This window comes from Lampetra fluviatilis, chromosome 43 (assembly GCF_964198595.1).
Source record: "Lampetra fluviatilis chromosome 43, kcLamFluv1.1, whole genome shotgun sequence".
Classification (NCBI taxonomy): Eukaryota; Metazoa; Chordata; class Hyperoartia; order Petromyzontiformes; family Petromyzontidae; genus Lampetra; species Lampetra fluviatilis.
The window spans coordinates 7,723,122-7,742,927 of NC_136317.1; the positions used below are offsets into that span (position 1 = coordinate 7,723,122).

General features: G+C 50.3%; 1 protein-coding gene across 1 annotated transcript; it reads right to left on the reverse strand.

Annotated features, from left to right (window-relative positions):
- Window positions 1-1,373: 1,373 nt before the first annotated feature.
- PCID2 (PCI domain containing 2) lies at window positions 1,374-10,194 on the reverse strand. The gene is made up of 14 exons (XM_078876282.1): window positions 10,070-10,194; window positions 9,284-9,373; window positions 8,831-8,904; window positions 8,243-8,310; window positions 7,416-7,455; window positions 6,827-6,881; window positions 5,331-5,434; window positions 5,128-5,203; window positions 4,629-4,770; window positions 3,968-4,068; window positions 2,963-3,036; window positions 2,041-2,166; window positions 1,812-1,935; window positions 1,374-1,585 (listed from the first exon to the last, which is right to left on the reverse strand). The coding sequence occupies exons 1-14, from the start codon at window positions 10,103-10,105 to the stop codon at window positions 1,496-1,498; spliced, it is 1,200 nt and encodes a 399-aa protein (XP_078732408.1). The 5' UTR covers window positions 10,106-10,194; the 3' UTR covers window positions 1,374-1,495.
- Between the last annotated feature and the right edge of the window lie 9,612 nt (window positions 10,195-19,806).

The following is a 19,806-nucleotide window of genomic DNA, read 5'->3' on the forward strand; positions in this document are numbered from 1 at the left end:
GTGTGCCTTTCGTGAGCGCCGCGGGTGTACAACTGATAAGTCGTCTCGGTTCGTGAACCGAAGCGTAAATCCTGTGCCCTCTGACAGATATCCTTTTACACTCCAGAATAGAGGGGGGAGGGGGTCTTGCTTGAGATCGCGTAAATATAAATGTGTCGTTAAACCCCCCACAGCCAATTAGTAAGATTTGTCATGGAAACAAAATTCGTTGCTAGTTCAGAACCCCGGTGTTGGAGAGCAAACCCATAACATTTGCAATTCGAGTACGTTTCGCCAGTAATTACCACTCGCATCATGATGCGAGTGGTAATTAACGACACATTCATATTACCGCGATTTAACCCATGAAAACCTCTATTTTGGATATTGGCCGCGAAAGCCTCCGTGTTGTACCCTTCTCGTCACCTCAGCAGATAGAGCGTGGCACAAGCGGTGTGCTCCCCTTCACGAAGTGCTGGATCTTCCCCCGTCCCATCCGCCCGCCGAGTTTAAATCAAGCATTCAGAGAATAATTCGACACTGGGACAAGCAGCGCACAACCTAATAAAAGACTTGAGCAAAATGTTTTGATGAACAATAAAGTTGAAACTGCGGTGATGTAAAAGCACAATCTCAACATTCGTTTTCTCATACTACCTTGTAACAAAGTACTGTACTTTACAATGATGGGCTGACTTTTTGGACAGTGGCTCTTCAGAACTCAAGGAGAGCAGGGGTGGTAGTAGTAGGGCAGCTGTGTTGTAGTGTCACTCGTGTGGGCTGTAGTGTGTGTGTGGTGTCGTGCACGGAGCAGTCCTTAGACCAAAGACCAAAACATGATATTTATTGAAAATCCAACCGCGACTACACGTAAAGCAATGAAAGTTAACGTTGAACATTATTACACCACAATAGTTGAACTATGAGGGGTAGGGCAGCAGTTATCACACTGCGCTCCGGCTAACAGCAGCGAGTGATATTAGAACGTCCTGAGCTCCCGTCACAAACCTGGACTGATCAGCATGATGAAGTATGCTCATATAACACCCGTGACCCAACATGGCATTGCGAGGCGCTCATTCAGCAGTGGAATGACGAAGGGGGGTTTATATTGGTATGCCAACTGACATGAACACGTAGCTCTTGACTACTTAAAAATATCTGAAAAAATATAATAACGGTGGCTTCATTAGTTCTCGTTGAAAACTGACACTCGGGATAAAAAAATACTAAACCAGTTATTGTCATTGGGGTACTGGGTGCGCTCCAGAGCTGTCTGCGAGGATGATGGTAAACCACACTGACCAGGCCCTGACCATGTCAATGCCACGGGCTTTGTGACCCAGCCTCGTCAATTTCGACATTCGTGGTTGTGCTGTCGACTCGGGATCAAATCCTCTTGACCATCCGGCAGCATCGACATCATGAATCACGGCTCCGACTCTTGTCTTGATGCCTCGAGACTGCCGCTGGTCAGGGGCCCCCTCACAGTCCTCGCTGGTGCGCAAACGGGATGTTAGCTGAGCGAGGACAGCGCCGGGAAGGGGTTCTGCTTGCTGACCACCAGCTTTTGGTGCTGGTGTGAGATGTAGCCCTTGATGTGGCCCTGCAACCACGCAGCATGTACAAGCACAGATCCGTAAGCACAAACGTTCAACTTAATCTATGTGAACAGAGACTATACTCATCCCGGACGAGGAAGGCAGCTGTTTGGTGTTTTTAAACCCATTGCAATCAGTGGCATCTTAAATCAAGGTGCGAGAAAGGAGGGGGTGGGTGGGAGTGAAGAGACGGAGGGAGGTGTGGACGGAGAAGGTGGGGAAGGAGCTCACGTTGTAGATGAGGTTGGCTAGGATGCATTGCACCTCATCCAGGTCCACATCATCCACCTTCATGAACCGAAGCGCCACCAGGAAGGCATCGAGCGGCAGCTGGTGGGTTCTCAGCAGTTGGTACCTGCGGTTCACACAGGCGCGTGTGCAAGGAGGTCACCCTCAATTCATGGGCACCGCCGCTGTAAACTTTGCAAAATGTGCCAACCCATGCTGTGCTGACACGCACACTTTCTTGCTCAAGTTGCGGTAGGTGATGATCTTGAGTTTCTCCAGGATGAGGAAGATTCCGCAGCGGATGAAGAAGGCTTCGTGCCGAGTCAGCGCCTCGTTCAGCAGCAAAAGATTTCCCTCGCTGTCATGAGGGCATGGGACAGACACACGGTACATCCATAAACACGACCAATGCACACATTTGCAGTCCAACTGAGTCATTTGTCAGCATTGGGATGTTGGGAGGAAACTCAAAAACCCAGAGGAGACCCATGCAGAACAGGGGGAGAACAGGAACTCCACAAAGGTATTAATTCTAGATTTGAAGCTTTCGTGACTGCAAGGATTCATACTCTTAGGTTTTTTCGGTAAAGTCACGTAGGTAAAAAAATTATAAAATAAAAATGAATAATAAAAATAAAATAATAAATCACGACGTTTCGGAGGCAACACAAGTCTCCGTCATCAGGTGGGACCGTCACAGCTAGATTTACTGTATCAGAGTTGGGAATCAAATCCAGGAATTTCTTGTTTTGAGGCACAAGCATTATTCACTGCGCCACCCTGCCATCCAGCATCTGGTTATCGAATGCAAATAATTAAGTGTCACGTGTTTATGTGCACGCCTGTTCATTAGCTGCTCCTCGCTCATGACTCTGTGCCCACGTGGACCTCAATCATGCCAACACAAAAACAATTGTTACTTTAATAATAAAATAAAAAATAGATGACACATTCTACATCTTCACAACCCATTCAATACAGTTAAACTATATGTTTGTACAGCCTCGTTTACGGTTGTTCTGCATGAACCGAGCCACCCCCTATTGGGACAATATCTTGCCCAGACATAGTGCGCATTTGCGCGCGTGCACCACTCGATCACCCCCGCCACCCCTCAGTGTGTTGCCGTGACCTCACGTGCAACATGGACTCACCTGACGGCCTTGGTAACGTCTGCAAACTGCATGAGGTCGTACTTCTTGAGCAGTCGCAACGTGGGCATGTGTCCCTGCACAGCACACAGCCCGGCGGCCACACGGCAGGATAAACCACGGCAACCACTTTCCTCGAAATGATGTTGCTGCTGAACGTGTCGAGTTTACTCCGTTCGAAGACGACCGACAGAAGCCAAGACCCATTAAAGCCGCAGGCAATGAGGCTACGCAATGCGGCACATGACGTCACAAGGTGAGGTCACACGACGACATCATCGCGGAGCCCGCGTGTATCGTGTGACTGTGGCTTTGGTCACAATGGATTATGAGTAATATAATGAGCCAATAATGTGTGTGTCCCGCGCGTTACGTCACTCCACACGAGGCTCCCCCCCTCATTAATAATCATGAGCGGGTGACGTGACTCCACATGCCCCACCCCTCCCCAATGACCATGAGTGGGGTGACGTCACTCCACATGCCGCACCCCTCCCCAACAACCATTAGCGGGCGACGTCACTCCACATGGAGCAACCCCTCCTCCTCATTAATATTCATTAGCTGAACAGTTTTTCTATTTAATATTTCAGATTTACTGCAATATAGACCCATCCTTAGACAGGCAAACAAGCTAGTATGTTATTATTACTATGATTGATTACCCAGTAAAGCCGCCTCACCGAGTCTCAATACTTTTTTCAGGAGGGTACTGCTGTGTGTAATCCCAAACGATGAATTTGCAGGTAATTTTTCAGCATTAAGATGTTTAGGCAAGAGAGTATGTCTTTTTTAGTTATGGGAGGAAACTGAAGAACCTATAGGAAACCCATGTGGACAGAGGGAAAACATACAAATTCTCCACAGAAAAGTACCCAAGTTGGGAATCGAACCTAGGCTTTCTTGCTGTGAGGCACAATTGATTGCCATAAGAGGCACGGGCCCCATATGCTCACTGGACCTTCGGTCTGTGCCTGAAATCGGTGTAAGCAGAAATGTTCTCATTACCAGCAGCATCTTGACAGGCAGCAGATAGATGAGGATCATGCGCTTGTTCTTCTGACTGCTACGGTGGCAGTGGCTGAAAGCGAAGCTCAGATATTCTTCCGCTGAAGGTCACAGCACGGACACAGCACGTCACTCCACATCTCCGCATCACCTGAGTTGCAGCCAACATCTCTGCCTTCTATGGCACTCGTGCTACATTGTGCAAGGAACAGTTTCTCTAACATGTTTTTGATTTGTTTACCTCGGAAAGCCTCACTTAGTCTCAAGACTCTTTTTAAGAAGGGTCTTGCCAAGGTTTTGCAGTAGTGGGCGATGTTGCTGCCATGCCAATTAAGTAATTTGCACGCAATGTTTCAGTATTGGGATGTTTGGCCAACACCAAGTTACATTGTATGGTTCATTTTCTTTAGCCAACACAGCAGAGGGCCCTTCTTATTGAGACGCAACCAGGGCGTCATTTCAGCCAAGTTAGTCCAGGTCTGCGATCTCGACAAACCAAATTTAACGCAATTGGTTTTTCATTGATGATCAGGCTCCACTTGAGAACCCAATGTAATCACAGGTGGATGCCAGGTTTATGACACAGGATCACAGCTTTCCCAGATCAGTGCACTGACCACACCTGGCACACCACACCTTCACGCTCAGGCAAGCGGAGCACCTTGCTTGAAGTCGCTGTCGAACATGGCCTTGCGGCCCACGTAGTACTTGAAGGTGACGCGCTGGGCCTTGGTGTATTCGTCTTTGAGCGGGGAACTGTCGATGGCGCGGATCAGCGGCTTGCACAGGTGCAGCTTGTTGATCTTAAGGGCAGGGCGGAGAAAGAGGCTTTGCTTAGAAGTCAGCAAGTAGCGATTCATCAAGTCATCTTTTACTATGCATTCTCTGCGATACATTAATTCAATCATACGTGCGAAAGTGTGGTAATTTCATATTCGTATGTGTTGTATGTAATATGTGCATGGCATGTGAACCTCTCCAGCCCACTAAAGGTGCTTCCATGACAATGAATAACACGTTTTTTTTTTATTGAAACCTAACTCCCGAATCGTGACAATTCACCGGATCACAAAGGGGCAATCCTTAACACTAAGACACAATTTAATTTCGGACTTGAGCTTAACCGGAGATTTGTATGATATCCCAAGATACCGTCCTACCTTAAAATAGATCTTAAACAGCTGGTTGACCAGGAACAGCATCCCCCACTTCTTGGAGTCGTCAATCCCTGCACGACTGCGCACACACACCCACACAAGCCTCGTGGCGCGCATCCAAGACTCAGAACTCAGAACGCAATACGACGTACAAGGAGCGCGCACACTCTGCCGCCCGGGCGCGCGTGCGCGAGAGGCGGACGCACTTGTCGCTTGCGCAGACGCGGAAGCAGCTCATGAGGGTGTCGGCTGCCTTCTCCAGCGTGTCCCCCAATTTGCCCCGCCCTTTCCGTGCCAGCTGCAGGTCGGCCTACGCGCACGTTCCCAACACGTACAGACGCCTGTCGGGACTCAACATCGACAGCTCGGTTGGATACCAAGGCACGCAACGTTTGACGCATGCGCACATCAAGCCCCTTTTGTTAATCCGCTGCTGGTTGAAGGCTTCCCCAAGCTGTAGAGGTCATGTGAGTTGTTTTGACCATACTCCACCAGGCTGGGCAGTGTGGGTTGAAGGTGGTTAGCAGAGACATTTAGGCACATTACAGTACAAGAATGCTTTTTGCTGCACTACGCTCTGCTGACAAAATAATGGAGTCATCAGTGAAAACTGATTACGACGCTGAAGATACGTGTATTGAATCACGTGTTTGTGAATCGATTCCTAAGTCAAATGAGCATTGAGGCCGTGCTCAGCTTTCGTTTAAAGCTGTGAACCTGTGGTGAGAATTCTACATTCCCATGGCAGGGGTGAGTCTATCCACATGTAGTGAGTCCAACTGAGTCGCAGACGTTGTCCTGGGAGCAACACTATTTATTACACCAACTCAACATTACACAACCTACACTTGGGTGTTGAATGCCCATCTAGCCACGCTACGGCAGAACTAGACACAGTTCGCTATCCCGGTCTGGACCACGAGCTGGGTCCAGGACCGTGTGGCTCGAGGCTTCTTCAACCCGACGTGGATCTTCGTCACCAGCAACCCGAAGAACGCCGAGCCCCTCACGGGGTTCCCGTTATATCGGCCTGGGCTGGCTCCGCCCCTCGCCCCGCCCACCTTCTAGATCTCTCGAGCTCTTTCCAGAAGGCTCCCGAGAGCTCCTCTATACCACGTGACTGCCCAGCGGCCCCCGTCCACCAGTGGCCCCCCTCCAAAATCATCCGGTCACGTGTCGGCAGGTCAACCAGCGTATCATGCCCCAACGTAACCCTGGCTGGCTGACACCCCCTCTCGCTCCCTCACCGGGAGCCCGCACCGCACACTGTATGTGGTGCCTCCGCGCTGACCAGCACTCACCCAAGCCCCGCTAGGGCTGGTACTACGCCCAGTAAGCGGGCTACACATAATGCCAACACATTATTCGCTGTGGCTTCGTAAGCCCGGCACCACACAGTGACATTCACAGTCACTACACACAGGACAACCACTGTTGACTTACCAAGCCGAATGAATGATTATAATTAATGTAAATATTATGCTACTTACATTTAGGTCACTTAAGTGAATACAACTGTACAATATGAAATGGGAAATAGACGAGACAACAGGGGTTTTTTTTATTAAACTGTGATCCCGAAATGGTGAAAGCTCATTGAGTTGACAGGGGGGTTGAACCATGACTTGCCTCCTGCACACAGGACATTAAGGAGAAAAATGTCACTACGTCGCCCATCAAGTGGGTGCAACGTCAAACTCACGCTATTGGCAAAGATCCTGAGGTCCAGTGTGACCGAATTCATGATGGGCAGGGCCCTGGACAAACAGAGAAAATGGGAGGATGGAGTAAGGTTATCCACTTTGAGAAACTCAACAGATAAGCAGAAAATACATATCCTGCATATATCTGTCTCTCCACCAATCACACCTCACAGCCTTCTGGGAGTGCAGAATTTCACCAACATTCAGTGTAAGTAAACTCTTGACTGGCTCTGACAGTCTTATTAGTGGTCAGCCTTGCTTGAGGGCCTATGTAGATGAACTGCCAGATGTTATAGGCAAGGATAATCTCTTTAAGATATGGGTCCTAGATTGATGCAAGATACATATGACAAAATAATGAGCATGGTCATGCAGAATATATTGTTTGAAAGCTGCAAGACAACTGGTGGACCCACGAACCACCTGCATGTGCTACAGCCAGAGCTGTGCGGAGTCGCTATAAGAACAATAATTCACGGGATCCATCACACGACAGTGGCTCTTCAATGGATTTTAAATAGCGTTGAATCCCTGGGATGGCAGCCACGGTCATGAGTGTGCGCTGAGTGTGCATGTCGTGGCGCATACCAGTTTTCTTCTTTGTCGGCTTGGAAGGCTTTGATGAAAGATGTACGACTTCATTAAGGCCATTTCCAGAGGAAGTTAACAAAACTATAAACATTGCAGTTCTAAGCTTTCTGGATGAATGCATGTGTGCGTGTGGTTTATTCGGTTAAATTAACATGCATCATTCATAATGGGGAGTACAGGTGTAGAGGAGTAGTGGGTGAAGTCACGTCACGCTAGCGCTCGGAGAGAGTGACGTAACGGGACGTGACGTCAGGCGGACCTTGGGGGATGGCGACGTCATGTCCCCCGGGGGGGATTTAAGGAGGGACCCGGGACGTAACCGGGGTTGATCGGGGAGTAGGAGTTGGGACTCGGGGTAGGGGATCCTCACATGAGGCTAAGGGAAGCTACTACGCCCGACCTGCCAAGGTTGGTTTAGCCCCAGGCCGGTGCAGGGAGGAGATCCGAGTTAGCCAGGGTTGTAGGATTTCCAGTACCCTGTCCCCTGGGGAGTTATAGGCTAGGGTGTGCGGGTTAGGCGTAAGCCCTTAATAAACGCGGCGTGAGCCCCTAACGAGACTTGCCTCCGAGTCGTCAGTTGCGCTGTAACACAGGTGCAATCAGGGCTGAATAATTACCAGGTCGCCGGTAGACCAGGACATTTGCACATGACCAGTAGCCACAGCCATAGTGAGAGGTTTCCTCAATGTGGTGTGCTGGGTGCCAAGATATTTTACGGGTCACCCACCCAGACTGACCCAGTTGAAATTAAGCCCTTGATGCAATAAACCGTGGCGTCAGACCGTCTTGGAGCGGTGTTCCTGGACAATAGTTTGATGAAGGATATTGAACGACCACCGTTTGGTACTTGTAGGCCTCCACGTATTCGTGGTTCCCCACGGCGTACGTGCACCTGGGTAGAGAAGCGGACACACGCCTTCAGGGAAGTACCAACCATTCTTCCGCAATAGGCACATTACACAAAAACTGAAAAGCCCGCAAAGAGGCATTGACGGGTGTATGCTTGGAATTACGTGAGAGACAGAGAGAGGGATACATAGCTTGGAGAACATAAGCAGGTTAGAGATATCTTCTTGGTTCTTTCGGTAAAGTCACGTAGAAGGGAAATTATAAAATAATAATATTAAAAAAACATAATAAAATACAATTCTCACGACGAAAAAAAAGATTAGAGATATGTCATTCTAACTTTGAAATAAAAGTCAACTGGAGCATGACACTTCACGAGAATGGATGGCCTGATGGTCAAGAATAATGAGTGGCAGCCAAAGACGAGGGGACTGCACCTCGGAGATGAAAGTGAATTCATCTTTTGCAGGAACATGAGATATAGTGATAGATTTGGAAGGCCTTTATCCACCAGTGGATTGATCATGGTTGATTACGAGGATGAAACATGCATGCACATTTACCGTAGGTGAGCAGCCAGCATCTCATCGTAAGGTGGCTCCAGTAATTCCTGGCATTTCTGCTCCGGGTTCTGCACCTGACAGACAAATACAAAGACCCCCCCCGTATAGCCTTAGAGTGTTAGGGCAAGTGCTGTTAGCGAGCGCCTATGAAGACCGGCACGGCACACGAGGGGGTGGGTGGCCAGCACCACACCTGACAGATGGACACACACAAAACGAAGTCCTACAGACATCAGCACACCCAGGCACATGACAGACAAATATGGGAAGGAGGTGTATTGTCCGCTTATTTTGTGTTGTGAAAATATCTAATTTGCAAGGGTGACATGGGGACGGGGGGACGGGTATTTATCTGTCAGTAGGGAGTAATGATTGGTGCTGTGTGTATAATCGCAACCGAGTAGAACTCGGGTGTCGTATCGTGAACATTCATGTCTCGGCAACCTTACTGACCTGCAAACGAGGGTTGCCCACGTGGGAGTTCCGCAGGGACACCAGCTCGGCACAAAGGGCGCCTTCCCGGTTGTCTAGGCCATCAGACATCTGTGTGGGAACATGGGACTCGGGTTAACGGTCCAACTCACTGCCAAGCCCAGCAGTGGATCCCAACATTTATAGTGACTCTGGGGGGGGGGGGGGGGGGTGGGACACACACCACACTGTCAACCCTTAACACATGCCGTGAAGATTCGAGAGACTTGTCAAGTATATTGCAGAGGTCGCAACCGGGAACCCGATACCCGTACCCTACCCGATACCCGGGTACGGGTATGGGTAGCCGTTTGCGACCCTGGTGCGGCCGGGTACGGGTAGGCCGTGAGTCACTGGTGAGTCACCGTTTGTCACTTATTTCGGGTAGGGTACGGGTAGGGAACGGGTACCCGTACCCGGCCAGGTACCCGGGGTACGGGTACCCATTTGCGACCCTGGTGCGGCCGGGTACGGGTAAGGAATCAAAACCCGTTTGCGACCTCTGGTATAATGTGTCTGCAATAGTTGCACGGTAACGCTTCCCCCAGGGCCTGGCAGACCAACGTTTGAGAAGCAGTGCTCTGGAGTGGGACTGGAGCCGTGCAGGAATAGACCCAACTGCTGCAAGTACTGAACCAGGGATCACTACCTGTTGCAAGCACTGAGCCAGTGGCCCTGCCTGCTGCAAGTACCGAACAAGCGGCCCTGCCTGTTGCAAGCACCGCACCAGCGGCCCTGCCTGTTGCATGTACTGAGTCGAGGCCCTACCTGCTGCAGGTACTGGACGAGGGATCCGTGCGCCATGGAGACGGAGGCGCCGCTCGACTTTTGAGTGAACTGGAAGCTGAAACGTTGAACCCGGAACACGTGGCGCTCCCGGAAGTGACGTCCCCGCGAAGGATGTCGAAGCGACTCATGAATATTAACGACTCTCTCGATTCCCAATGAGATGATGAATCGTTGTTGTTGAAATAACGATTAACGACTCTCTCGATTCCCAATGAGATGATGAATCGTTGTTGTTGAAATAACGATTAACGACTCTCTCTATTTCAATGAGATGATGAATCGTTGTTGTTGAAATAACGATTAACGACTCTCTCGATTCCCAATGAGATGATGAATCGTTGTTGTTGAAATAACGATTAACGACTCTCTCGATTTCAATGAGATGATGAATCGTTGTTGTTGAAATAACGATTAACGACTCTTTCGATTCCTAATCAGATGTTGAATCGTTATTGTTGCAGATAAATTCGCTGGTAAATATTAATCATCTTGTGAATATTAACTAGATTTATTTTGTTTTGTGACCACTTGCTTGCACAACCCGAAACTTACAACAACCGGCACCTTCAAAGTTGTCATAGGGCAAGGCTGGTTGAGTTGAACCAAGGGAATATTATTTCTAGATTTGAAGCTTTCGTGACTGCAAGGATTCATATTCTTAGGTTTTTTCGGTAAAGTCACGTAGGTAAAAAATTAATAAAAGTAAAATAAAATAAAAATCACGACGTTTCGGAGGCAACACAAGCTTCCGTCTTCAGGTGGAACCGTCACAGCCCGCGACAGCTGTATCAAGTATTGTTGCAATAACGATTACTTAATTTTTATTTTTTTATCTACGTGACTTTACCGAAAAAACCTAAGAATAAAGGTATTATTGTTTCATAGCTGTCAACCCATACGCTTTAGGGGCCGTCCATAAATGACGTCACCCACCTAGGGGGGGGGGGTCAGACATTTGCGACGATGTGTGACGAGGGGGAGCGGGGGTTTGAGAAATGTGACGTCACATCAAAATGCGCAACTTTAAATAAATATAGACAACACGTTCTACTTAATTAAATAGACTTGTTAATACATGTTTTCTCCTACAACATCAGAGTGCAGCGCCACATTAAATACACACTACGATTTGAAGCATGTTTTTTTTTGGGGGGGCAGGGCTTTGTGACGTCATATTTCAGGGGGGGTTTGACTTTTTGTAACGCCGTGTGACGAAGGGGGGGGGTAAAAAATCGTCCAAAATCGCGTGACGTCATTTATGGACGGCACTGATAAGGGGCTGACAGCTACGTCGTTGTGTTCAGAGCTTGAGTGAAAGAAAGACGACTGTAGCAGGGAAATTACAAAGTGGAGCGTGCCGAAAGAGAGACCTGCGGTGACCTGCAGTGCTGGTGAGCACGTGGGTGGGTGATTGTGTAAACGAGTGGGGCATTGTGTGAATGAGTTGTTATTGCAAACCTGTCAACCCCTTATCAGTGCCCTACCCTATTACAGACAAATTCAGACCTTATCGGAAACGGATGTCCGCCGTTTCGACCTGAAAACTCAACTTCCCTCGAGATTAGAAGTTGTCGTGACTGCAGGGATTCATACTCGTTGGTTATTTCGGTAAAGTCACGTGGGTATAAAAAATACTCTTAAATCACGACGTTTCGGGCGCCACACAAGCACCCGTCACCAGGTGGGACAACCACAGCAAGAAGCAATTGTTGTGGTTGTCCCACCTTGTGTTGCGGTGTGTAGACAACATCGCCGCTGGGGAGACAAAGGAGGTCGGGCGTGGTGCTGGCCACCCCTACACCTCCTCGTGTACCGTGCCCGACATTAATAGGTGCTCGCTAACAGCACTTGCGGGCCGTCCATAAATGACGTCACGCGATTTTGGACGATTTTGACCCCCCCCCCTTGTCACACGGCGTCACAAAAAGTCAGACCCGCCCTCAAATATGACGTCACAAAGCCCTGCCCCCCCACAAATATAAAACATGCTTCAAATCGCTTTAAACTATTGTCATCGTAGTGCGTATTTAATGTGGCGCTGCACTCTGATGTTGTAGGAAAAAACATTTATTAAAACGTCTATTTAATTAAGTAGAACGTTTACACTATGAGACATTTACCAGTGGCAAAATATAGTAATAGGTTTTTACCCTTTCAACTGGTACAAAAACTGACACCTTTATACAAGGCATCATGCTTGCAATAACCACAACACAAGCAGTCAAAATGCAAACAAAAAGAAACAACTCTGATGATGATAATGATTTGCATTTTGACTGCTTGTGTTGTGGCTATTGTAAACATGATGCCTTGTATAAAGGTGTCAGTTTTTGTACCAATTGAAAGGGTAAAAACCTATTACTATAAGTAGAACGTGTTGTCTATATTTATTTAAAGTTGCGCATTTTGATGTGACGTCACATTTCTCCCGCGCCCTTCTCTTGCCCGTGTAAGTCACATGCGCACAGAGGATGAATCGTCACCGTCATCGTCACACTCTCATGGGGCAAAGTGTAAGTTAGTTTGTTTGTTACTCTATCCGGATGTTTATTTTTTAAGCCCAGAACCTCGGACAACAATTATTGGTGAAAGTTCGTCATCAGTGATCTCTGTAATACGGTGATTCGGTACTTTTGATAGTTTGATCATGGTAAAATCAGGACGCGCCACGGCTAGAAGAAATCGATGGTCAAGCAGACGAATGGAATCTAGATTTGATCTCGATTTGAATGGAGTGGAAGCCAAGGGACGGGACGCGTGTCAGAGGAGGTCTACTCAGGAGACGGATCGACTGATGGCCTTAATCTAAGTTGTCTTGTGGTTGTTGTTGTTTGACTTGCATCCCACTGGGATTTTTGCACACAGCGTTGGTGTACGGTGCTTTTTCTGCAATATTTTCTGTTTTTTCTTGGATTTTCTGTTTTCACTCAGTCACATATTCACTTTTAGATGTTTTTTGTTCATGTTTTTGTTTTTTGTTTGTTGCGGTTGCACCCGATTCAAGAGCCGAATGGCTCACAGGGCTACACCTAATACATGCACTTGAACTTGAACTCGTTGGATTGCGCTGTGTGGCTTGTGGGGGAAGCCTTAGTCCAGCAGTTGGACTGACCATGGCTGATGAAAGTGCCCTCTCGCGAGGTGATTTCCCGCTGAAATTAACATTGAGGTGGTGCTAATCTGCTTCGGGGAATTCCACATTCCTATAGCGGAGCGAGTCCCCGTGGTATGGTATACAGCATGTTTTATGATTACACACACCACGCATACTGCACACACACACGCACGGCACATAGTCTCACACACTATGTAGCATGCACCACCCACTACACTGAAATAAACACAACAGGTGCCCTGCCACCAACACAAAGCCGCACAAACACGCACACTGCAGTGCCTGCACACAGCACAAACACAGTTAATGCAACACTGTCGACTTTTTAATTTGACTAACAATCTCACTTTGTTGATGAACTGTGAAACACCTCATCGGTAACATGTATAACGTGATAATAACATAATCTATTTTAATTTATAGGAATATATTACCCCTCCCCCCTCACTGGGTCCTTTTCAGCTTCCCCTATTTAAGATCCAAAATAGAAAGGCATCTTCACGCTCCTGGCAAAACGCGTGATGATGCTGGATTGTCATCACCGGAGAAACGTGGTACTGAATTGTAAGGTATGGGATTGCTCTCCAGTTCACCGGTGTACTGGAGTCGTAATATATTGACAGGTTCTTGTTCACGTGATAAACATCTACTAATTGGCTGTGTTGGGTGGAGGTGTGTGTACGACACTTTCACATTCATGCAACCCAATCCCAAAAGTATCATGAACTATTCGGGATTCTTCGGGGTCAATGCTAGGAGGCTAAAACGTATTTAATGGTTCTGATCGTTAATATCAGTGACTTACTACCGCTCCAACTGGAATTCTCACACCCACTCATGCAACCTCCATTCAATGGGGCAACAGTTTCACTTGAGAGAGAAAGAGAATGAGGAGGAAGTTAACACGAGGACACACAGTCGAGTTGTTATTCAGTAGGGCACGACAGATCGGGGTTTGTTTCACAATCCTCCGGCATCGAGTGACGAAGACTGGCTTTGTCATCAATGACCTTGCGCTTTCTGTGAATTACATCCTCCTAATTCTAGATTTGAAGCTTTTGTGACTGCAAGGATTCATATTCTTAGGTTTTTTCGGTAGAGTCACGTAGGTAAAAAATTAAAATTAATAAAAGTAAAATAAAAATAAAATAAAAAATCACGACGTTTCGGAGGCAACACAAGCTTCCGTCTGCAGGTGGAACCGTCACAGCACGATTGCTGTTTCAAGTGAGAGAAATTCCAAGAAAACAGTCCTTGTATATATACTGGTTGAGAGTTGGAGGAGCCAAGGCAGGCACCTGGATATTATTATTGTGAGGTTCGGTGCGGCTGAAGCACGCTGCTCGGAATGAGCCTTTGTTGTGTAGACTGGTTTACCTACGTGACTTTACCGACAAAGCCTAAGAATATACATCCTCCTAGTGACCTAGTCAGACGCTCCCTTTAAGATTGACAACTCTGTATCACATTTCCGCGTGTGTTGCTGCGGTCCCACATGGATCTCTACTCGGCCCTTTGATTTTCTCCGCTTACATCTAAGCCATTGACAACTCCGACACTAAATATCGCATACATTTTGAACACGCCCTACTTTACATTGTGCGAGTTCTGGTTTGCGGGTTTTTCAAATATAGGCGACTACGCAAAAAAAAAAATTGACGTTTCATTAAAACGTGCGCGTTTTAAAAACCCACTATCCATACTGATGTAGGGCTGTTACGGGAGGGCTGTAAGTGCATACGATCCAATGGGTAACAAACACAGTGGGCGGAGTTACGGGAGTACACGGGGGGGGTGCCCGCAGCGACGTCCGCATCAGGCAGCCTGGGGGGTTGTGATCCTGATGGGGGGTATAAAGGGGGAGGACAAAGAGAGCTCGGGGCTCAGTCTGGGAACGAAGGAGGAAGAGTGAAGATCCTCTAGCTAGAGCCCTGGACTCCCCTCGACGCCGCCCTTGTCAGGGCTGCAGAGGAGCGAGCCAGAGGCGTGGTTCCGTGAACCAGGGTTAGACCCTGGGACTCCGGAGACCGTAGCCCGACTCACCAGTGTCGGGCCAGTTAGCCTCCCCTAGCTCGTTAGAGGAGGACTTGGGGATAGGTGAGATTAGCTAGGGGGTATCCCCAGTTATCCGGGTGAGGGGGCCGCTACCCCCTCTAGTGTTGTCCTGTACCGATAAGCTGAAATAAATATACGTGTGCCTCAACCTGGGTGTCCAGCGTCATCACCGGTACTTCATCTGGTGTCAGAAGTGGGGTGAGAAGGAGTCGCCCCTGGCATACAGGACGAGCCTCCTAGCGCTGGCTAAGACGGCTTTTCCCCGTATGGACGACGATGGCGTGGACGCGATGGTCACGGAGAAAATACTCCTCCTGGCAGACGACCTGGACATCGCTGTCGTCGCACAGGAGGACGCCGAGATGACCTCTCTTCAGGCGGCGCGCCTCCTTCACGCCAACCTTCTGTCCCTGCGGCGGAAAGCCAGCAGGGCATCGGCAGGGCGTGCGGTGGCTGCAGCCACCCTTCCGACGGAGGAGCTCTTCGCCGTCGACCATCGACGGCAACTGGCGCAAGAAGTACGGTCGGCCCGGGACGGGTCAAGCCGTTTCAACCGCCCGTCGTCTCCACCGGGGCTCCCGCGGTGTTTCAACTGCGGCGTCCGGGGCCACGTCGCCTCGGGGTGCCGCTCTCCTCGACAGCGCGGGACGACGGCTCGACGGGACGCCGGGCCTCCTCCTCCCAAGCTCCAGCAACATGACCCGGCGAGTCGCGGCACCACACATGTTTGGCCAAAGCACCTACCCGTTGCACGCTCTCGCACCACAACAAACGGGGGGCCGATGTCGCGTTGCGAGGGGCCAACGCGGATCACTGCGGGGACTCAAATCGAGCCCAAACAGTGGTCCGTGTTGGCCCATCGCGTGGTAGCCGCGTCGTCAGGGTCGTCGGCCGTAGTCGGACACATTGACGGGGTAGAAGTACGCATCTTGGTCGATACGGGGGCATCGGCGACAATCATTTCGGAATTAATTTACAATATTCTGCCCGTACAAAGCCGGCCTTTACTGCCGGTTAACGTCCCATTCTATGCCGCTAACGGGGGCTCTCTCGGCATCATGGGACAGATTCGAGCGCAAATTTCTATTGGGGACATCAAATTGTCGGGGCCGATTTTCGTTTCCTCCTCGCTGGCGGTTCCGTGCCTGCTGGGGACGGATTTCTTAGGTAAAATGCCCATTCGTATTTTGATCGACCAAGGATGCATTGAGCTTCCATCGGGGCGGCGCATGGCGTTCCTGCCATCCCCTGCGGCGGCTCGGTCGGCGTTCGCGACGGTACCGGCGTTCGTCGTTGAAACTGTTCATGTGCCGCCGGGAGCTCAAATGCTAGTGCCTCTGAAACTTCGTAAGCCCTTCGCTAAGGGCATAGGGGATCAGGGTGTTTTGCTGGGACCGTCTAGGGCCGGGGTTAATGGGCCTCATTTGATTCCGGCCCAGACCGTCGTAAGAGGGGACGGGGACCCTTTCATCGCGGTCCTAAATGTGGGATCGCAGACGGTGGTGGTTCCTCAAGGGACGGTGCTCGCTCACGCGACGCCAATGCCCTGCGAGGAACCTGTCGCGAACCACGTTGGCACTGCTTCCCGGATGCTCCCACATTCGGACAGCGATGAAGGGTGGATCGACGCGCTTTGTGCGGGATCGACGGACCTGACAAATTCAGAGCGCCAACAGCTTAGAACGCTACTGAGGGAATTTTCCGACGTTTTCAGTCGTGATAAATATGATTTGGGTTGCACTCACCTGCTGCGTCACCATATTGACACGGGTGACAGCGCGCCAATTCGCCAAAATCCGTTTCGGTTAAGTCCCGCCGAAAAGGACCATGTCAAATCGGCTGTTGATGACATGTTAGCCGCCGACATCATTTCTCCCTCCACCAGCCCGTGGGGAGCGCCGATCGTCCTGGTTAAAAAGCAGGACGGCTCGTTGCGGTTTTGCGTGGATTTTCGGCGCCTTAATAAAATTTCGGTTGCCGACGCATACCCGCTCCCACGGATGGACGAATCGCTGGACGCTTTGGCGGGAGCGCGATTCTTCTCCACACTAGATTTACTTTCGGGATTCTGGCAGCTTCCTCTGGACGATGATTCTAAGCCTAAAACTGCTTTCCGTACACCGCACGGCCTGTTCCAATTCAACCGGTTGCCGATGGGCTTACACTCAGCGCCGGCAACTTTCCAGCGATTGATGGAATTGGTTTTGGCTGGATTGCAATGGGAATCGTGCCTGATTTATTTGGATGACGTTATTGTCTTTGGTAAAACTTTTGATGAACATCTCCAGAGGTTGCGGGCGGTTTTCCTAAAGATGCGGGCTGCTAATTTGAAATTTAAGCCCCAAAAATGCCATTTGTTACGCGAGTCGGTGCGTTATTTGGGGCACATCGTAGGGCGCTCGGGTATTGCTACCGATCCCGCCAAAACGCAGTGTGTCAGCTCCTGGCCGACTCCCACCTCGGTGGGAGAGGTCAGGAGTTTTATTGGCTTCGCATCATATTACCGACGCTTCGTCGCTAATTTTGCAACAATTGCCAAACCCCTACACGCGTTAACATCTAAAGGGGTTCGGTTCCACTGGGGTCAGGATGAGGAAGCTGCTTTCTGCTCCCTTCGGGACGCGCTGGTGAAGGCTCCTCCCTTGATTTACCCAGATTTTTCGAGGCCGTTTTTGCTCGATACCGACGCGAGCAACACGGGTATTGGAGGCGTGCTTTCCCAGGTGGTTGACGGCGTGGAACGGGTGGTCGCGTACGGCAGTCGGGTGTTGTCTCCAACGGAGCAAAGATATTGTGTCACCCGTAGGGAACTGTTGGCAATTGTCTATTTCATCCAACAGTATCGCCCATATCTGTACGGTCGGCATTTCACCGTCCGCACAGATCATGCGGCACTGCAGTACGCCCTGAAGGTTCAACAGCCATCGGGACAATTGTCCCGATGGCTGGAGGTCCTCCAGGATTTCAGTTTTGAAACCACTTATCGTAAGGGCGTTCGCCACACCAACGCTGACGCTCTGTCACGGATGCCAACCGCCTCCGAATGCGCATGTCTCCTGGGGTCGGGGCGTTGCAAGCCAGTGGGGGACGTGATGGTTCCGGTCCTGGCGGCGGCCGCCGACGATGAAACGGTAGTCCCCATTGATATCGCCGAACAGGGGAGAGATTCCCTGCTTGGATTGCCCGTTGATGAATGGGGGCGCCTCCAGTTGGAGGATGCCTCCCTCCTCGCGTTGCGTCGTCGCGCCGGGGAGAGGGGGCGTGTGACGGGTCATGCCGACGCATGGGAAACCCATGCGGGCTTGCTTATGCATTGGGACGGGAAATCCCAGCGTCACCGGCTGGTGGTCCCTTCTGGCCTACGAGGTAAGGTGGTGTGGGCTGCTCATGAGCGCCTCCTCCACCTAGGTACCCAGAAAACACTCGCCCTGCTTCAGCTGAATTTTTTTTGGCCGGGTATGACAAGGGATGTTGCTGATCTGTTGGCGGCATGCCCTCAGTGTGCGCAGCGCAAACCACCGGCACGGGAGTCGAACCCGCCCTTACAATCCATCCAGGTCTCCAGAATAAATGAACTGGTCGCACTGGATATTCTGGGGCCATTCCCCGCCACCTCCAGGGGAAATAAATATTTGCTTACTGGGGTCGAATATTTTACGCGCTGGCCTATGGCCTGGCCCCTGGCGAATCAGTCGGCAGCAGCCATCGTCGACGCCTTTGTCCAAGGTTATGTCATGGACAAAGGTGCCCCGGAGCGGTTGTTGACCGACCAGGGTAGAAATTTTTCGGGGAAACTCCTAAAACAAGTCTGTGATCTCCTGGGAACGAAAAAAATTCGAACCTCCCCCTATCACCCGCAAACGGACGGGATGGTCGAGCGTCTGCATCGCACCATCACGTCTATGTTGTCGCAGCAAGTTTCGGACTCACAGGCTGATTGGGACTTACAAATTCAAGGGGTTCTAGCGGCATACAGATTGGCTCCCCATGCTGCGACGGGGTTTTCACCTTTCTTTCTTATGTATGGCCGCGAACCCGACCCACCTGTTCGGGCACAGTTGCAGATCCACGTGCCGCTGGGCAAATCTAAATTGGACGATCACGTTAAATTTAACCTTGACAAACTGACTGAGGCTCGGGATGCGGCGAGGCTAAATTCTGACAGGCGTCAGAAGGCGAACGAGCGCCTCAGACTGGCTCGCGCGCACGTGCTGCAGTGGAAGCCGGGGGACAGGGCATGGCTGCACTGTCCCCAGGTACCACTCGCGACCTCCTCTAAACTCGTACGCCCGTGGCGGGGCCCCGTCGAGGTTATTGAGGTTTTGAGGCCTCAGTGCGTTCGAATCCAATGGGGGAGGCGCCGGTGGTTTGTACACCCCTCTAGGCTGAAGCCGTTTGTTGCGGTGCGGGGGCCCACGCCACGCACGCGAGGCCAAGCATGTGGGGGGTCGACCGACTCGGAGGGTCCGTCGCTGCTCTCGCCTGATGTGTTGCCGGCTGTCCCACCCACAGGTGTACCGGGAATGACGGGCTCACGCCCTGGAAC

Coding starts and splice junctions, on each gene's coding strand:
- PCID2 (XM_078876282.1), bottom strand. CDS start 10,105: ATGGCGCACGGATCCCTCGTCCAGTACCTGCAGCAG. Junction 4,771..5,127: donor TGTTTAAGATCTATTTTAAG/GTAGGACGGTAT, acceptor CCTGCCCTTAAG/ATCAACAAGCTGCACCTGTG. Junction 4,069..4,628: donor CGACAGCGACTTCAAGCAAG/GTGCTCCGCTTG, acceptor TGTGACCTTCAG/CGGAAGAATATCTGAGCTTC.